The following is a 20,001-nucleotide window of genomic DNA, read 5'->3' as shown; positions in this document are numbered from 1 at the left end:
AATAATGAGCTTTTACTGTAGCTTTCAGTTCTTGGGCCCTCATTCTTCCTGATCTACATAAATTATCTGAATGCAGAAACAATTTATAAGCTGCTTATATGTGCAGATAATATTTTCTAAAAGGATTTAGATTATTCAAAATGGTAAGTGAAATTTAACACGACCAAATGAAAAATATTATATTTTGGGAAAAGGAAATGAACAACATGGGAATATAATGAGCTGAATAGAACTGGAGACTTTGAGAGGGACTCGAGGTGCATGAAATCCCGGGCTGCCCCAAGTTCCTTCTTTCCTGCCATCTTCTTCATCCCCCACAAGAGCTCAGATTTCTTCTTATATAAAGTTTGAGGCCTCTCCTCAGGATATCCCAAAGGGAATTAAAGGGTAGTCACTGATGCATTGCTTACACCTATCTAAGTAAATCCACAGTTTAACATCTCAACCAAAAGATGGCACCTCCAGTAGTGCAGTACTAAGAGAGTGCTGCACTGAAGTGGCAGCCTAGGTTGCGTGCCTTGAAGTGGCACTCAAGCCCATGACTTTTTCACTCTGAGGCGGGAGTGCTGTCCAATAAGCCACACTAATGTAAAGTCTAATAAAGCAACACTGTTCTTTCAGTTTTACTACCTGACATGATTGTCGCTTATTGTCAGCAATGATAACTTACATTAATATAGTCACTTCAATGTAGGACAGCATCTCCAGTGTTTTACAGCAGCATTATCAGTCAAAAATAGATGCTGAATAAATAAGATATTAAGGGTGACCAATAGCTTTGTCAAAAAGGTTTATTTAAGAGAGGGTCTTGACAGTGGTGAGGCAAAGAGAATTCCATAGAGCAAGGCCTAGATGGCTGATGTGCAGGCAGTGGTAGGGCGAAGGAGTTAGGGTCTGCAAATGAGGCTTGATTTGGAGAATAAGCATGTTCTAGCTGATGGTGGTGGGGAGGGTGTTGTCAGGCAGGATAAGGTCATTGAGTTAAGGGTGGGTAAGGCCATTAAGGGATTTAAAGACCTGAATGAGAATTTTTAACCGGAGGAGTTGGGGGGGAATGGCAACTGATGTAGGTCAACAAGGGGAGCAGTGATGGGGGAGTCGGAATTGGTGAGCGATAGGACATTGTCCGCAGAGTTTTGGATGAGCTGGAGTTTTGAAAGCATGGAGGAAAGTTGATAGGCTAGTAGAGTATTGAAGAAGTTAAGTTTGGAAATGACAACGGTGTGAATGAGGATTTCAGTAGTTGATGGGTCAAGGCAAGAGCAGAGGTGAATGTCATGGAGGTGGAAGTAAGACAGTCTTTATGATGGAGATAATATGGGGCTGAAAGTGAAACCCAGTGTCACATTGGACATTGAGTTTGCGAAACAATTTAGTTCAACCTGAGGCACTGCCTGATGATGGATATGGAGTTGGTGATGGTCGCTGAAGCCAATGGCTTTGATCTTCCCTTTTTTTTTAAACTATTCAAGTAAAAATAAACATTTTGAAAAGATTAAAATAAATTATTCTTCATGAACTTTTTTAAAAAAAAAGTCACAGGGCTTATAAAGTGAGAATATTACCAATTATTTTAAGCACAATATGGGAAAGATTCTGATGCTTGCCACACGCCAGACATGAAGGGCAAGTATAGAGATCTCACAGAATGGGCACAGTCAGTGGCATCTCCTGCACACTGTCTCAACAGGAGCAGAGCCTAACTACCAACATGTGGCAAGATGGGGGCTGAAATTCAACAGCATTTACATTCCGAATCTGCTAATGGTTTCCCTTCAGAGACTAGAATGGGTTAGCAGGAAAAATCAAAACCAATTTGTGCTGGCACTTGAGATCTGAGGAGTTTAAAATATTTTTGCTTGGAGACGGTTGGTGGGGAGAATTGCAAATAGTGCTCATTCAAAGCTGTATTTGTTACACAGTAGTACTTACTGGATGGGCAAAACCTTTATCCCTTCAAACATGCATTAGAAGTTTGTAAGTACGATCAAAGGTTTTCTCCCTTTCAAAATGAAGAGTTTCATGCAGTGCATTCTTTAATTTCTCATCAATTTCTTCTATCCTGAAGAAACATGTTTGTTTTGACGCCTGTGTGGATGTTTTGCCTTCCTTTGCTGTCTCGCAACAGCAGCTTGAGCTTCTAAAAGATGAGCATCTTTTAACATAGAAAAATGCCCCAAAATACTTCACAAGTTTTGAAATGAGGACAGGTGACCAAAAGCTTGGTCAAAGAGGCTGGTTTTAAACCATTTAGGGGTGCCAGGGGTGGGGTGGGAACTTCATGGCCATGCTTGATCCTGTGCTTCCCAAGTGCCCACTTGCACATTTCCCAGCATAAATTGTAGGATCGTGATTTGGAATGAGGGAATACTGGCTAGCTGTTCCCTTTCCCTAACTCTTACAGTGTCTTTTTGCAGCAACTTTATAGCCATCTTAGCTGAGAACAGCAAAGACCTCGAACTTGAGATCTGTGACTCACTCGTAAACCAGACAGAAAAATGACCCATTAAGCAATTTATTTGAATAGTGATAATTCACACAAAATATATAGTTTGTGTACAGGAAAAGTTACAGATGTTGTTTGGCTCTTAAAAGATTCCAAGCTTTTTTTGTGTTTTATATCTGATGTGCTCAAATGTACTTATACAGTTGAAATGCGTGTAGTGCAGGAGCAGTAGCACAAAACATCTGAAGTATGAGTTGGTTTTTATATGTAAAATGATTTGGCTAGTGCCAGGATATTGTTATGAATCAACTTACTTCTGCCCTCTACTTTCTCATCTTTTGCTGGAAGAATGGAGGTAGATATTATGGGAGGGTGGATAAAAAGTGCAAAACAGTACCCTCGGCATCCTTCATGCTTGACCAGCAGGGTAAAATTTTTGCCAGTCTTCAGTGATAACTATCTGCTGTACTGTGTTAGCACGTTAATGGGGCTGTATGAAATGCCTTTGCCTATTATTTTGGCTAAGCTGTTAACCTATGCTAATGTTTCGTAGAGAATGGAAGACTTGCATTTATATTAAGCACCTTTCATGACCTCAGCCGATGAAGAACTCTTGGTGTAGCCAGTCTTTTAATGTAGGTAACACAGCAGCCAATTTGCACACAGCAAGATCCCACAAACAGTGATATGATAATGACCCAGTGATGTTGCTTGAGGGATAAATATTGGCCAGGATAACCAGGGAGAACTCCTTTGGTCCCAATAATAAAGTGCATGGGACCTTTTGCACCAGCTGAGAGAGCAAATGGGGCCTAAATTTTGTGCTGGAGTCTCTTGAGTGGGATTGGAACCTGTGACTGTCTGGTTCAGAGGTGAGCGTGCTGCCACTAAGGCAGAGTTAACACAATTTCATCTTATGGTGAGGTGAGAGGAGAATGATCTATTGAAATGCTATTCAAGAGCATCTCTTTCTAGGTCAACAAAGGAGAGCAGAGTGCATTGAGGCAACTGGTCACCTAGATTTGAGAACCTAGTTGGTTCTAAATGTATATCATTCTCCTGAATGGCTGCCTAGGAGTGGTATTGAAGGTTTGGAGAATAAGTATTGACACAAATGATTATGGAACATAGTGGATTCTGAGAGATTGGAAAGCCATTTAAAAAATATATTGCAAACAACTAACCTGGGATTGAAAATCAGTTGTAGAGCTGAATAGATACTTTTCTCTCAACTACCATTTGTGGGTTGAGTAGAATTTTTGCAGATTAGGTAAGAGAATGTGGAGTCCATGATAGGATTGGTTGGATGTAGTCTGTGGCAAAAGCGGGGTTGACAGCTGAATGGCCTTTCACCTGGTTCCATGCTTCATGTTCTTGAGCATGCTTTTATTTTTGGTCCTGTGGTGAGGCATGAGTTACACCATCACACAATCTGCAGTAGGGAAATGAAGGCAGGTGTGTCCCTCCCCTCTTCCCTCATGCAGCATTGACATAGTCCCGGGGAGCCAGCTTCCAAAAGACAATGTGAGCTACCCAAAGGCAAACAACAAAGTCGCTTAATACGGACAAAATCTCATGACCTTACAGAATCCCAATTTAGAAAACTGCCTCTTAGTAGAGAAAAAAAATGTACATTGTTTACACACCTCACTGTATTTTTGACCCATTCTTCATGAGTATTAAAAAACGGTGTATGTAATCCAGGGGCAGTTGCAATATCCCAGACACAAGGATATTATTTTTTATTCATTATTCCTTAAAATCTGCATTCTGTTTCCTCTCCCAGAAGTTCCAGCGTTGTCTCCACAAATGTCTTCGGGCAGCCCAGATTGCGAGCATCCCTCCGAGACCTCCGATCACCACGCAGATCCCACAAATCAACCCTCGAAGAAGATTTAAAAAAGCTCATTTTGCTGGACAGCCCTCTGCCAGAGCAAGATAAAGAAATGCTTGTAAGTTCTACCTTGGGTAGCAGGGGGTTGTTGGGTGTGGGTTGAAGTTAGTGTTTTCCTGTTGTCAGTGAGGTACAGGAAGGTAAACTGGGAATTTGTGGGTCCGTCCGCTCTGAAAGTGTGAAAGAAAATCAGTTGGAGAGCAAAGTAGCTTAACACTTTCCAACACCTGTTTGTTGTGACATGAATTGGGGGGGATGTGGGCCATCTCCCTTCCCGACTGTGCCGTGAATTTGTATACCAGATATGAAGGAAAGTTGACCAGAGGCTGCCATCCTTGGCCACCCTCCTGACTAGATTGGCACCATCTGAACTTTAGGAGCAGCTTCTCAGGCTGTCATTCAGTGAAATTAAGGCTGATCTGTGACCTAACTCCATATAGCCTGTCTTTATCCCATATCCCTTAATACCTTTCAATTAGCAAAAATCTATCAATCTTCCATTTAAAATTAACTATTGATCTAGTATCAACAGCTGTTCATTGAAGAGAGTTCCAAACCTCTACCACTCTTTTTGTGTGTAGAAGTATTTCCTAACTTCACTCCTGAAAGATTTGACTCTAATTTTTAACCAAATTCCCTTAGTCCTAGACTCCCCAAACGGCAGAAATTGCTTTTTTCTCTCTCTCTCTCTCTCTACCCTTAATATCTTGTAAACTTCAGTCAAATCACTCCTTAGCTGTCTAACTTCCAAGTGATACAATCCTAGACTGTGGTTTGATGGGGAATGTTTGCGACACTGAGTCTGTACAATAAAAGTCTCCTGAATGATCCAAAGATCCCAGAGAACATATGCAGAATCCTAAAATTAAAGGCAAGCATCCTGGCTGCACTGCCACATTGAAGTTGTGCAATCCCGGAAGGTTGCCTACAGTCAGTGATCCGGAATCCTCATCGTGTCTTGAGGTACCACACGTACTCTCCAAGCATTGTAGCCTTTGTGAAACCTTCACCTTTGTCTCATTTTTAAAAAGGAAATCTCTCTGCTTCTCTCTAGCATTCTTCACGAAAGACACTGCAGAGGACTCTGTCTGATGAAAGTATCTGCAGTGGACGGAGGGAAGCCAGTTTCTCTAATTCCCAGATTGCAGCTCTTGACCAGGCACTGCCAAACGATGTGATCTTCACCAGCACATATCCTTCCCAAACACTGCCCACCCGCAGACTAACCCAGCCTCCAGGAGCAATAAATCTTGAAAAGAAAGGTAAGGATATAAAATAGGCTAAAATACCTGCTCTTCTATTCCCTGAACTTTCTATTTATAGATTTTAGAATTTTAACTTCTATACTTATTCTATTTGTGTGCATATGTATAAAATAATTGTGAGCATGCAGAGGTAGAAATTTATTCTCTTGTTCTCTCCTTCCTTTCCCCAATTCTTTTTCTCCACAATATGTTTTCACCTTGTTAAACGACTAACAGGGTTGTTGCCTTCATCTTTTAGTGGGAAGGTTCATCATAGCCTGTACACTCCCGTAGTGTTATCATTTGGCTGTGGGCTGTTAACGGAGCCAGGAATGCAGTTTGTCATCTGAAATTACCACTGCATTTCACCCCTCAAATGAATAGCATTACTGTTTTCTCACTGGCTTATGTTCGCATGGGGCTGGTTGTTTTGAGAGTAGAAGAGAGAGTGAATGAACTAGATTGATGAGATCTGTGTAATCCTTGAGGGGTGTGTAAACTCAAGCCTGCATATGCTCCATATCTCTCATGCTGCGCTTTTTAATCCCTCCTTCGTTATCACACTGATGAAATGTGGCCTCTGTTCTCAAGCATTGCTTTTGTTCATTTCTCCCCCTTTGACTACATCTCACCACGTGGCAAAGAAATGCTGAAAAAGCTGTTACTGAAAAGTAACCCCCCTTTTTGTGTAAAAGAAAACAAACTATTTTGATGGGATAAGTTGTGTTTCACAGTCTTGTGGGGGTTCCTCCTCAAACTTTGGCACTTAATCCTGTTTTGTGTCTCTGCTCAGCTAACATGTCTGCTTCAGACTTGTCCTTGACTGATGTTCGTGACCGAATTCCTGTGCGTCGTAACGATCCAGTACTGATGCCTCTGCCGGACACAGAGTCAGAACTGGAATGGTCCAGTCTGGTCAGTGTTGCCAAAGCATACGAAGGTATGATTCAATCTTAAACAAACTTCAAAATTATTATTTTAAAGTTTCACACCAGAAATTCAAAACACCTGTCTGCCATTTCCAGCATCTACGATGTTTCTGCTTTCTTCACGAAATTTGAATTTAGTTAATCCCGATCTAGTCATCTATAGAGCTGGGCCTTAGAAATATGATAGAGCATTTCTGTCATGTGGAATAGAGCTTCAGTAGATGTCAGAGAATTGAGCTATAGTCAGAACTTCTGTAAAGTGAGACTCTGCTGCAGGAGGGCATCCCCGATTAACTTACCCTTAAATACTATACAGTAAAATCCCAACTTACATCTCTCAATTATTAAAAACCAATCTGTCAATGTCAGGGCTGAAGATTTAGTGCATTTCAGGGCTCACTGGCTGAACTGCTACGTAACTCGTACTGTGGTATGTAGGGAACTAATTAATTTTTAAGTAAATCACTATTGCATTGGGGGGAAAGTGCATTGTCATAGACTAGTACAATGCAGGAGGCCATTCTGTGCATTGAGTCTGTGCCAGCTCTTTAGAACAGCTCACACTCCTTGGCTCCTTCCCCTATTCCTGCAATTATTTTCTCCTTCAGGTATTTATCCAAATCCCTTTTGAAGACTGCTGTTGAGTTTGTATCCATCACCCTATCCAGCAGTGCTTTCCAAATCCTAACTACTAATTGCGTAAAAGTGAGGAGTAGATTCCTTTCGCCTCCAGAAGCTGGTTACAGACCAGTTCAGGCTGTTGGAGTGATTGGTTTGTGGGGCTCTGTGAAATGCGTTTGATCAGTTTCAGTTCAGTTCCTCATAGCACAAAACTGGCCCCCTAACTTATCCCTATTTTCAATCACCAGAAAGTTGACACGACTCGTATGTTAATATTGGAAGGTTTTAAAATTCTAAAATGTGAATCCACTCTCACTTCAGCTAGCAAAACATAAATGGTTTTGGCGCCATCTGTCCTCTTGATGTGCATTACCATTCACATGCTGTCTGTAGCTTCAGTGATTAACAAGAATTTCTGAAAAACGTGCCCTGTTCTCAATGCTTCCAGCCTGCTGAGAAATCCGGTGCAGTCCATATTCAAGCCTCATGAGGTTAAATCTCTCTCTCTGTAGACCCTTGTTCTATTCCTGGTTAATGTGTTACAAATTTGAAAAAAACACATAGGCATACACAGTGCTTTTTGGAAACCTGTGTCTGTGTGAAGAGGAGTCTAGAATAATATCTCTATTGTGAGCTGAGGGAGTGAGGGATAATTTGAAACCTCTGGGAGAGTGTCACCTGAAACTAATCCGAGAGTGCTTGACACAATGCAGCTCTATAGTGGCATCACATCAACCCCTCTGAGCTGAATATCCTGGGACTTAAGGCTGTGTGAAACGAAATCTAGATTTTCCTGCCAGCAAGTCACCAGTGGTAAAACTCATTGGATTGGCGCTGAGGTGGGTCTCTGCATTGTCTGGTATTGGTTGGCTGCAGACTGATGTCAGTTCTGCTGAAGGATAGATTTTCAGCAGCACTTGGGTGAACAATAACAGCAAACATTACCTACAGGAGTAACTCAAAGCCCGACTCGTAGTGAAAGGAGCTTGAGGTCGGTAGATGGATTACGCAACAGACTTTGCCAGCAGAGTAAATTGATTTCAACAAAGCCCAGAACTGCTGGAACACAAAGTGAGATTTTTACTTTCTGTATTGCCCCAACCTCCAGTAACGGAGGGAAACTACTTTAGAATATTTGTTACCTTCAAAACCTTTTGAGAATTGGGTCTGATACTGCATGCACAATACTGGAAGTGGCCTGTGCATCCATTACTTCCATGGATGTGGTCACCTCCATGTCGTCTTTAACTTCCTGAGGCCACTTTAAATAAAAGCATAATTTTAACCACATAACCGTCAGTGATTTGCTCAAATGAGCCTGCCATAGTACTTCAGGGAATGGTTAGAGAGGGACTGGGAATGGGTTGCCAAGGTGGGGGAGATTCATTGCTGACCCAGGAACTCAAAACAACCCCTGATAACCACACCTGTCTCCCCACAACATTCCTACTCATTGTGAAGTGGTTGTTTTTCATGGTACAGCATTAACTGATTGCCATTATCTCAGGAACTGTCATGTCCAGCAGTGTTTAGTTTATCTCTGTACACATCCTAAAATCTTTGTGTATACTTTCCTAATCAAATACTCAACTGGCATTGCTTGTTTTTTAAAAAAAAGTGTTTCATGTGAGCTCTATATCATGTAGAAAGCGGAGGAATTCCTTTTAATCTTAGTTCTTACTTGAGACCTTAATTCAGGTCATTCAATTCAGCACTTGCTTTCTAATTTAAGTAATTATCATCCTTTCCTCTTAGTGTTTAATATTATAGAGTTGGATCAATTCTCCCCTCATTATTCTTTAATAGAACAGTTTCAGTTCTGAGAGTCTGTCGGAGCTCTAAGAGGTCACAGCAGAACATAGTTAGCTATATTAATAGAATAGTTACTTAACTAAGTACTACAATGGTCCATAATCCCCCCTCAATCCTTTCAATCTTCACTGATGAAGGCTCCTATTTTAAATACATGTTTCAATTTACCTGTTCCAATCTGCATTACATTAACTCTTTTTAATTAGAACAATTCCTAAAATGAGGGATTACGATTATGTGGTCAGATTGGAGAAACTGAGGTTGCTCTCCTTGGAGCACAGGCAAAGAGAAGACTTGATAGAGGTGTTCAAAATCATGAAGGGTTTAGGTAGAGTAATTAAGGATAAGCTTTACAGAGAGAACGTTTCCTTTTGTGGAGAAGAGCACAACTACAGGCTACCCAATATAAGATAGTGACCAAGAATTCCAGCAAGGAATTCACAAGAAACCTCTTTATCCAAAAGAATGGTGAGAATATGAAACTTGCTCCCACAAGGAGCAGTTGACACAAATAGTATTACATAACATATACAACACAGAAACAGACCATGCAGCCGAACCCATGCTAAAGTTGCATTTAATGGGAAGCTAGATCAGAATATGAGGGAGAAGGGAATAGAGGGTTATGATGGTAGATTTAGATAAGGAAAGATGGGAGGAGCTCAAGAGCAGTGTCGATGCCCGTATGGACTATTTCTTTGCCACATATCTTACATAAAATTGTTCGCAGTGGCTGAAGGTTCAATAACCGGGGATGGAGAATCAAGGCCATTGGCAAAAAAAAAATGCCACATAATAAAACGTTTTAATGGAACAAATTGGTTAAGATTTGGAATGCACTGCCTGATCGGCTGATGGAAACAGGTTCAGTACAAGCTTTCAAAAGGTTTTGGACTATTAATCATAGATTCAGGGGATTAGGGTAAGAGTGGAGGAATGGGACTACTGAATTGCTCTTTGAAAGAGTTGGCACAGATTCAATGGGCCAAATAGCTTCCTTTCTGTGTTGTACTGTTTTATGGTTCGAAATGTATTTGTAGAAGATAATGCCCCATAGTGGTTGCCATCAACTTTCATTGCAAGAATAATAGGGTCTTTTATAAAAGCTGGAAGGCACAGAAAGGAATGTACAACCTAGGTGATAAAAGTGGTTTTAACCTATCAAAAATTTAACAGGATTAAATTAATTTTTTAAGCAAAACTTAAAGTTGTAATCTACCGTTGGTTATCTTTCTGCCTGGACGGGGGAATGATTTTTACTTGCTAATTTATTTCACTAGATAAAGGGAAATAAAATTAACTTTGTGCTAAGATTTGTACATCGTGTTACCCTATATTGTCTGTCTTCATACAATTATGTTTTGTGATTGAATTTCTCCCCCCTCCCCCATCTTAGCATGAGCTTGACCAAGGATGATCCTTACTATTCATTTGATTGTTCCCATGGGGGAGTGCTCTTAAATTGTAACTGCTCTCTGGCTAGCACTGCATTGTGGAGCAGCTGTGTCTAATAAATGTGTGCAGTCCTTGCATCAATGAAAACCTGTAATCAGTTGCCAGATGTTTCCTCGAGGATTCGAGTTTGTATTTTGTGGGCCGTGCAGAACTCGTCATAAAATACTTGGGGCAGAGAGACAGGCAGTCCAAAAAATAGTTCCACACTGAAAGGGTCAATGGAAGTCCAATATGCTTTATGTAAATACAAAACCCAATGTAAATGCAAAACCCTCTGAGGTATCTGCACACTGCAATTCATCCAAACCTCTGCTGCCCATGTCCTAACTCGCCACAAATTCTGTTTGCCCATCACCCTTGTGCTTAATAACTTGGAATGGCCCCTGGTTAAGCAACACCTTGCTTAAAATCCTCTTCCTTTCTGTTAAGTTCTTCCATGGCCTAGCCCCTTCCAATATCTGTAATCTCTCTGAGCCTTAAAACCCTTCAAGATATCTGTACTATTCTAATTCTGGCCTCTTAAGCATCCCCAATTTTAATCACTCCACCATTGTTGGCCACACCTTCAGCTGCCTGGGCCTTAATCTTGGGAATTCCCTCCCTAAACCTCTCTGCCTTTCTTTACCTCTCTCTCCCTCTTTAAGACACTGCTTTTAAAACCTACCTCTTTGACCAAACTTTTGGCTATCTGCCATGGCACCTCCTCACTCAGCTTGGTGTCAAAATTTGCTTGTTAAGGCTCATGTGAAACACCTTGGGATGCTTTATAACGTTAAAGCTGCTATATGCATTTGAATGCTTTTGAAATATAGTCAGTATTATAACACAGCGGCCAATCTGTACATAGCAAGGTCCCACAAACAGCATTGAGATAAATGACCAAGCAATCTTTTGTAATATTGTTTGGAGTTAAATATTAGTCAGGACTACCTAGAAAACATACTTGCTCTTTGAGTAATGCCATGGGAAATTTTTCTTGCAGCTGAAGGGGCATACTTGGTTTAATAGGTCATCCAAAAGATGACAGCCCTGACAGTGCACTGCTTACTCACTATTGCACTGGGAATGTCGGCCTAGATTGTGGGCTCAAGGCTCCGGAGAGCAGTTTCAACCACTGGCTTCTGACCAAGGGCCGACATTGTGCTGTGCACAGAACCAAGACTGAAAATCTGGAAAGAGAGCAGGGAATGTGAGAGGGTTCTCCTAAAGGAATTGCCAATGATAATTCTGTTCTTTTTATTTATTCCAGTCCAGAGAGCAGTTTCCCTTTTCTCACTGAACGATGCCTCCGTTGGATCAGAGGTTGGACCAGCCTATAATCCTGTACATACACACAGTACGCTGGAGCGACAGTCCTCACCCCGAACACCACATATTTTAAGGCAACTACTTTTTATTCTTGTGATCGTCCTGTGCTACTGACTTTTTAAAAAAAATATATCCTGCATAGCCTCCAGGTGTGACAGGGCAGTCTTATTTCTCCTGCTGTATATTAGTTGTCCCTCACTCCTTCACACAGTTCAAAGATGCATTCATATCTGCCTGAATTCCTACCACGTTTCTTCAGTCCATTCTTGAGGCGCTTGATATGGATTTCTCACCAGACCTACAATTTTAATTAACTTGTATTTTAAAATTCTCATCCCTGTTTTCAAATCCCACCACCCCATAGCCTCCCTCCTCCCTATTTCTGAAATCTCCTCTACCCCCACAACCCTCTGAGATCTCTGCACTCCTCTAATTCTGGTCTCTTGACTGTTAGATAAATATCCCAAGCCTGATTGTGAAGAAGATACTAAGACTAGGATGCTTTGGTGCAGACTGTTTATCACAGAGCTTACTTCTGCACTCTAACACCAGTCATCCAGTGTTGGCTGACTCTTCATTATTTACACATCTGAGTATAATGAACTATTCAATACCCAACCCCTGTTACCCAGTTGTTTAAGGTAATAATGTTATTTAACATCCATCAGTAGAGCCTGCTAGATACTAATATTGAGCATCCCTGATTTTAATCGCTCCATCATTGACGGCTGTGTCTTCAGCTGCCTGGGCTCTAATCTCTGGAATTCCCTCCCTAAATCTCTCCGCATTTAGTTCTCCGCCTTCAAGGTGCTCCCTTGAAACCTACCTCTTTGACCAAACTTTTGATCATTTTTTCTGTTACATTCTTATGTGGCTCAGTATCATGTTTTGTTTTGTAATGTTGCTAAGAAGCATCTTGGGATGTTTTATTATGTTAAAATCACTATATAAAAACACAAGCAATTACTGTTGTAAATCAGTTGTTAAAAAAAAAGTGGTGCCAGGGCTGAGATACAATTGAAATAAAAAGAGAAAATGCAGCCCTTCTACTTCAGAGCTCAGCTTTATCCAGACCTCGCTCTGTCACACGGCCAAACCTTCCACCCATCGTTTCGTATTCCCTCTGAACTAATGTTAAGAGAATTTCGAGCATCTTAACACAGGCCAGCAATTTGCATTCCTGATCCAAATGGCTCCATACTCATTACCACATACAAACGGAGCCTTGGGAAGCATTTTATAAACTATTGGGGCGGTTTTTGTTTTAAAGAAAAATCTCCATTACAGTCAGTTGTATTTATTTCATAAGTGACATCTGCTGTAATCTTGAGTAGCAAAGAAGTGTTCAACTCAAGTGTTCACTGAAACACAGCAGCCAATTGGCATACAGGAAACTCTCACAAACAGCAATTTAATAATGATTAGGTCAACTGTTTTTTGTGCTGTTTGATGGATAAATATTGGCTAGGACACCAAGGAGAAACCCCTGTGCTTCTCTTTGAAATAGTGTCATGGGATCTTTTACATCCACCTGAAAGGTCTTGGTTTAATACCTCATCCTAAAGATGACCCCTCCGATAGTGCAGAGCTCCTTCAGGCTGGATTCTGCTCGAGCGTTTGGAATGAGACTTCGAGCAACCTCCTGTTTCAAATGTTACGACAGCTACCCACTGTACCGTGGCTGGCGCATTGTTCTAAACTTAATGAATGCATCCTCTGTTACAGTGACGAGCCAGCATTGGCATTAACAGGAAAAGTCTACCAGCTTGAGATCCAGTTGAAGCAACTTCAAGATGATCTGCTGAAGGTGAGGAATGTGGCCACAACAATTTTTTTATTCATTCTTGGGACGTGGGCGTCACTGGCAAGGGCAGCGTTTAATACCCATCCGTAGTTTCTCATCAGAAGCTGGTGGTGCAGCTGAGTCCCTTGATGGGCCACCTCAGAGGGCAGTTAAGAATCAACCTCATTAGTGTGGGGGAGATAGCTTGGCTGAACTGGGTAAAGATGAGAGGATTCCTTTCTGAAAGAACACTAGATTGTTGACATTTCAGTGCAGTTTGATATTGGGGCTTGGATTTTGTTCTCTTATAGTTTGGATAAACAAGTGAAGTGCCGCCACAATGACCTTGTGCACCTACCGGAGTAAGTAATTCTAAGGAGAGGCTTAGAAACTAGCTCTTTTTCCACAGAAGCGGAAAAAGAGATTTAATCAGTGCTGGTGTGATGCCAGGTACATAGGGCAGAATTTTCCCCCCGTTTGGGGTGGGGGGGGGGGTAAAGAGAGAGAGTTTAAGAGCGGGCAAGCGGAGGAGCGCCTCCAGTTGGCACCCCCAATTGGGGGTGCGCCCCCATTTTACGTGGGCAGGCCAATTAAGGCCCGCACAGCGTGACATCCACCACGCTTTTATTTCACCCTTACTCCTACTTGAGTATAGACGAGATGCTAGATCCTCTAGGTGCTGCTGACTGCCTTTCACAGGGTGGTCCTCTTACCCTATTTGGTATATAATTATTAAAGTTCACATTATAGAGCAACACACATGAAAATGTGATGAAAATCCCAGGCCCTCAGTGACCAGGTTGCCACCTATCACTAAATCAGTGCCTGCCTCCATCGGGAAACCTCTGACTGACTTAGAGATAACATGATGGGCTGAATGGCCTCATTCTGTGCTGTAAACTTTTAATTGCTCCATGTCTCAGATGCATGGCCACGTACAGGCATTGTTATGGGGACACAATCGCAGAACTTGCACAGCTCAGTAAGAGCACCACAATAAATAATGGGGGAGTTTGGAACAGTTTTTTTTCCAACTGAGTCACCAATGGCTTGAGGCAGCTGTAAAACTGGAACAAGATCAGAAAACCGAGGAGTGCTTCCAACACATCCTTCTGTGGGACATGGGAATGTTTTTCTAATCACTAGTCATCTGCAGGAACTTATCTTGAAGTATTCTCTTGATATTCAGAATACCCAAAGAAAACATTCAAAAGCCAGTGTCAAAATCTTGGAAGCGTAGGAAGCTTGGGAATAGAATTTAAACGCCAGCCATTCCTATTCCAGCGATGGTACATATGACTGTGAGCTGGCCACAAACATCCAGAATTACACAGCACAATGGATTAGTAAGCCTTCAAATTAACCATTTGACATCCTTTCTGCTAGGCCAGATATTTCATCTCTCTTTTGGCAATTTGTCTTTCGTCCCCTTTTAATCAGTACCATTCTTTGAATGTCTGTACCTCAAGTCTCCTCTTACAAGGCTAGGATTTACTGAGGATTTGGTCCCAGGCCTTTGCCAGCACTGTTGGGTCCAACACTCCATCGAATTCCCTCCCTAACCCCTTTTGCTCTGTACCTGCCCTCTCCCATCTTTTTGATTAAAACTTTTAGCCATCCATCCTAATCTCTCTCTCCCCCATTTCGCACAAGTTTTCCACTTTGAAATACTTTGGGGATATTTTAATTTTTTTTTTAATGAAAGGCCTTGTGTAAACAGGTTTTGCTGTTGAAATATGTCCCCAGATGCTGGATATTTGTACAGCCAACAAAGGCTGACTCTCCCAAGTTTTATAGTTTCTGCCATGCACTTGCCATCTTGTGATGCTAGTGGAGCTCAGTAACTCACTGTGTAGGAAATGCTCATCCTGGTGTACTCTGCTTGTAGACACTCCGATATGATGCCAGCTGATAGTTTTTATTTTGTTGAAGGAAGTCACTTGGAAAAGTGAATGCTTCACCATTCAGTGACAGGTAAAGCATTACCAGAAATGGAGAAATATGCCTTGACCCAAACCTTCAGAAGACAAGACTCTCTCTTGTTTCTTCCCCTTTCCCACAACAGCTAAGAATGGCTAGGGGATTTTTTGCATTGGAGGGGGCAGCCAGGGCCTCAGTTTAACAACACCTTGAAAGACAGCACCTCTGACAATCCTACACTCCCTGTACAGTAGTGAGGGAATGCTGCGCTATTGATACTTGTAGAATTCTTTCCCTTATGTTTGAAATGCCTGACCCTTTGTTAATCAGTTGGCCCCAATGGCATGATTCAAACCAGGAGCTGAGAGTGATGGAGAGATCCCACCTTTGTACTATATTGCTGAGAGGGGTATTCACCTGACACATTGATAGGAAACGTGACCCTCAACAAGATGTTGGGATTTAACACTAAACTAGAGAATGCCGCACCTTCCATGTTATAAATGCTAACTGAGGAAATTCACTCTCTCACTCTCTCTCTCTCTCTCTCTCTCTCTTTCTACAGGAGAAAGAGGATAAAATCGTCCTACAGGCAGAGGTGGCAAACCTGCGGGTTAACAATCAGCGCCTCCAAGAGGAGTCCCTGTCAGCCACAGAGCAGCTGAGGAAATTTGCAGAAATGTTTTCCAGTACAATAGAGAAGAAGTAATGGCAGCCAGCACACCCACAAAGCATCTGAACCCATTTTATTTTTGTCATTGTACCTTTTGGAGCAACTGTAACACAGAGTGACAGCCCAGCCCGGAAAATTCCGGAACTTGCAGAACCCCATCGTAACCATTTTTATCCACAGCAGAGGTGGTGGCTTTGGGGCTGATGCTGGAGGTGTAGGGGAGTGAGCTGTTCGCTTTGACATGGCCAGTAGGTAGTGGACTCAATCGGACTGCTTGGCCCTGTGAAGATGTACACTGCACATCATTTCACAACGCTAGAACGGAACTGGTCGGTACGAATGTTTTCTCAACACCGCCAGTAATTTCATCACATCTGATGATTAAATCCACAAGTCTAACTCCCTCCTTCCCCCCCCTCCCCTCACCTCCTGCTAATTGCCGTAAGCCAATCATTGTTATCCAACAAGAAGCCTTTGATCATCTGTCTCCTTCCAGAACTTGGCGAGTTACCTAAAGCTGGTCTGTGTTCAGAGAGTAGCAGCTTTATTATTTAATTTCTACCAGAAAGTTTTTTTTTACAGTTCAGTAAATACTGGCCGTCCTTTTTAATTGGTTTTATTTTTAACACTTTCTATAAAGTGGCAGGATGGATCCCAGCTGCACAAAACAAAGTTGTAGTCGAGAGGTGAACTTTTCCCTCCAGCGGAATCAGAAAGCAGTGTATCCCAGGTTATTCTCCATTTCCTTGTGTCCCAGACTTGGTACACAGAACAATTTGGCTCCTTAGCCTTTTGTGTGTTAAAAGAAAAAAATAAAGTGGCTTTGCAACTTTTCAAGTATACTGAGGGAAAAGGCACTATCTCATGTAAATATTAAAGATCTGAAGGTTCATAGTTGATCTTCGGTCTGTGCTGAGTGAGCTCAGGGAGCTGAAGGGTGAGGTGCCTCTGGCCCCTGAATCCTTGGATGGATTGGGAGAAAACTGGTTCCCATTCCTCATCGCTGACCAATGACCACCCCCAACCCCATCACCTCTTCCCTTTTCAGTGGAAAATACTCGTCGTGTGGGGGCAAACTGTGATGCTTTCTGTAGCTGAACAGCTCAGCATCCAGATCTGCACATGAAAAATAGTGAACAAGCCACACGATGGCTGTGCAATGCTCCTCTTGATTGGGAACTTTGAGGGAAGGAAAGTAAAAAACACAGCAGTATGGATGGGGGCATTGAGCCATTTAAAAACCCACTATAAAAGAATCATCAAAACTACCTGGTTGCGATGGTGAAACCATGCTTCTTTGTCCTTTGGTGATCCTTAATACAGTTGATAGATTTCAGTAAGCTATTTTATTTTATTTGAAAATTTAATTGAAAGGTTTTGTTTCCAATATTTAAAAAATGTAATATTGCAGACGATATTTAAAAGAGCAGTCACCCTGGTCTAACATTAATATAGGAAGTTATTAAAGCACTTTCTCACACACTAAATTATTTTCTAGAAAAATTCCATTTAAGATGGCTCAGGAAATTTAATCTAATAAATGTAAATGCTCGTTGTATACATTATATTTGTATAAATTGCTTTAGGTTTGGTTTTTTTTAATTCAAAATCTTAATTAAAATTGGAATTGCTGAGGCGAATCAGTGACTACTGAATATTCTGGAATTTTTGTGATCCTACCTTTCTAGGGATTATACACTACAGAAAACACGATTGTGGGGAAATCATGTGGAATGATTAAATTAATCAGAGAGCCAGTAGCTGAATGTTAACCTTGATGCTGCCAACTTGATGCAGTCGCCTGGATTTGGTCAAACTGCAATTTTGTATTTTGTTCAAATCTCTTCTTTTTGAAAGGGGAACAGTCACAAAACAAGCTTTTACCTGCCCTCTGGTTCCTTTTCTCCATCATATCTTCTGTGGTTTGAAGATCTGGGGATAAAACACAAAAACACCTGTGCTGGTAGGACTGTGGATTAGTACAAAGTGCAGGATCACATAGAGAGCAGGTAGCTGAAGGCATGTGCCACGGTCAGGACAGAATCATGGGCTTTATCAACAGAGAAGGTACCTAGCCACTGGTCAGTGACTACAGTCAGTAGCAATGGGGTTTTCCGCATCTGTGCTCGCCAGCACCTAGACTAATAGACAAAAACTTGCTGACTGGTTAACAATTCTATCGAAGCATTCTCATTGTTATTATTTTAAGCCCTATTGTCTCCTGATACATTTCTACATACAATCCAAATACTGTCTCAACCCAGTGGCCTTGAAATGATGCTGGGCAAATAATTAATGCAGGAATGTTGGACGTGCATTCATCTGAAATTGTTTTGCTGGGTATTATAATGGGGAGTTAACAGATTTAAACAAGCTAATGCTTTCATGTATTTTGAATACATGAAGCATCTGTGCACTAACATTCAGTGTCACTTCACAGCTATTCTGGGTTAACAGACATTTCCTCATTTGAAATGTGCAGAGTGTGGGGCTACTTCTGACTACATGCTAAGAAATGGAGAGCAGTGGATAATTGGCAGGGAGTTTCAAGGGCCTAACCGAAAGGATGACACAAGCCATCAGAACAATGTCTCGAGTGGTTGGCACCCTGAGATTTAATTACAAGCTCGAACAAACTTGCAGCTAGCTATGTTAAGCAAAGTAGTGAGTGATTGAGGGAGAGAAGAGAGGAGAATAGAGAACACAGGAAGTGTGTGACTGAGGTCAAAGGGTAATTGAGCACACAGAAAGGAAACCTGAATGATTTATGACATTGTGTGACCAATATTAACTTTGCAAAATAAAGCAGAGTGTATTTTAGAATGAGTGTGTGTTCATGTGTGCCCAGGATAAGAGGGGAGAAAACACATATTGTGGTTAAACTGCAAGACATGAGCGAACACTGGCTAATCTTATTTTAAATTCTAAACCAAAAGAAACAATTCTCCTCCTTTGTGACTGTTCCCTCACCGGTAATGCAATCCCCCCTCTGCCTCTGCACGCTGACAGCATGTTAGTTGATGTGCGTTTGCGATTTCTTGTATAAACTGGATTACAAAAGAGAACTTTTTATAAGACATTTATATAAATGACATAAACCTGGAGCTGAGCAAGAGGGAAACGTTCTAAGCATTGCAGCTGCACCCATCAATGTCTTAAAAGAAAAGTTTACTTGGAATTTTATCATTCTCTGTAATATTTGTGTATAAAGAGTGAAAATGTCTTAAATTTTATTGTTTTTGTGTGGTGCAGATTTTCCAATGTACATTTCTGTCTGTGTAGGTTTGTTGTGATTCATTGATTTGGGGATATATTCTCTTTTTTGAGTAGTGTGTAATTTATCTGTTTTTCATATTTTATAAAGACATCAAGCTTTCAGATGAGATTTGTATTTAATTTGTGATCGATCATTCTTGATTCAGCTATTCCATTGAATCATTTTTTTTTGCATTCTTTTGGCATGTATCTGGAAAAGAGAATAAAATCTTTCATAAACTCGTAATGCATGGTTCATTTCTCAACTCCTGGTGAAATGGTTGCTTTTCAGGTGAACCCACCTCCACCAAGCTCTCGCCTATGACTGGGCTACTTGTTGTGGTGAGCAGCTGAGCTACGTCAACCATGGGCAGATTTCCCAGCTCGGCTGATCCCAGTTGGGACAGTAGAAGTGCCACTGCAGTCAGTGTCATCACTGAGTGAAAAGGAGCGAATGCGCTAGGTTTTCCACTCCTGATGGCTATACATTGTTTCATGTCAGTGAGTGTGTGTGGACAGGATCGCAGTAGCTCATGTTCATGTGAGTAGTGACCGTGCAAAGAACTGAAGGGTAGCTGATGCACAGTTCCACAGTGTATGCATGTCCCTTCAGCAAGGAAGAAATCTGATGAACAAGCTTGCAGAGAATCCTCCCTCCCAC

The 20,001-nt window shown here is 41.5% G+C and overlaps 1 protein-coding gene across 7 annotated transcripts in view; it reads left to right on the top strand.

The window, feature by feature from the left end:
- sipa1l3 (signal-induced proliferation-associated 1 like 3) overlaps positions 1 to 19,581 on the top strand; it is a 203,414-nt gene extending 183,833 nt beyond the window's left edge. For all 7 annotated transcript variants that reach the window (XM_041179196.1, XM_041179199.1, XM_041179198.1 and 4 more), the window contains 6 exons: positions 4,233 to 4,398; positions 5,395 to 5,602; positions 6,378 to 6,524; positions 11,651 to 11,783; positions 13,435 to 13,516; positions 15,978 to 19,581. In XM_041179196.1, the coding sequence (XP_041035130.1) occupies positions 4,233 to 4,398; positions 5,395 to 5,602; positions 6,378 to 6,524; positions 11,651 to 11,783; positions 13,435 to 13,516; positions 15,978 to 16,121 (880 nt within the window). In that variant the 3' untranslated portion in view covers positions 16,122 to 19,581. The remainder of the gene's footprint in view (positions 1 to 4,232; positions 4,399 to 5,394; positions 5,603 to 6,377; positions 6,525 to 11,650; positions 11,784 to 13,434; positions 13,517 to 15,977) is intronic.
- Positions 19,582 to 20,001: the final 420 nt, after the last annotated feature.

The sequence above is a fragment of the Carcharodon carcharias genome, chromosome 34 (assembly GCF_017639515.1).
Source record: "Carcharodon carcharias isolate sCarCar2 chromosome 34, sCarCar2.pri, whole genome shotgun sequence".
NCBI classification, from domain to species: domain Eukaryota; kingdom Metazoa; phylum Chordata; class Chondrichthyes; order Lamniformes; family Lamnidae; genus Carcharodon; species Carcharodon carcharias.
The sequence above is the reverse complement of the archived record's forward strand: the minus strand, read 5'-3'. Positions and strand labels throughout refer to the sequence as shown.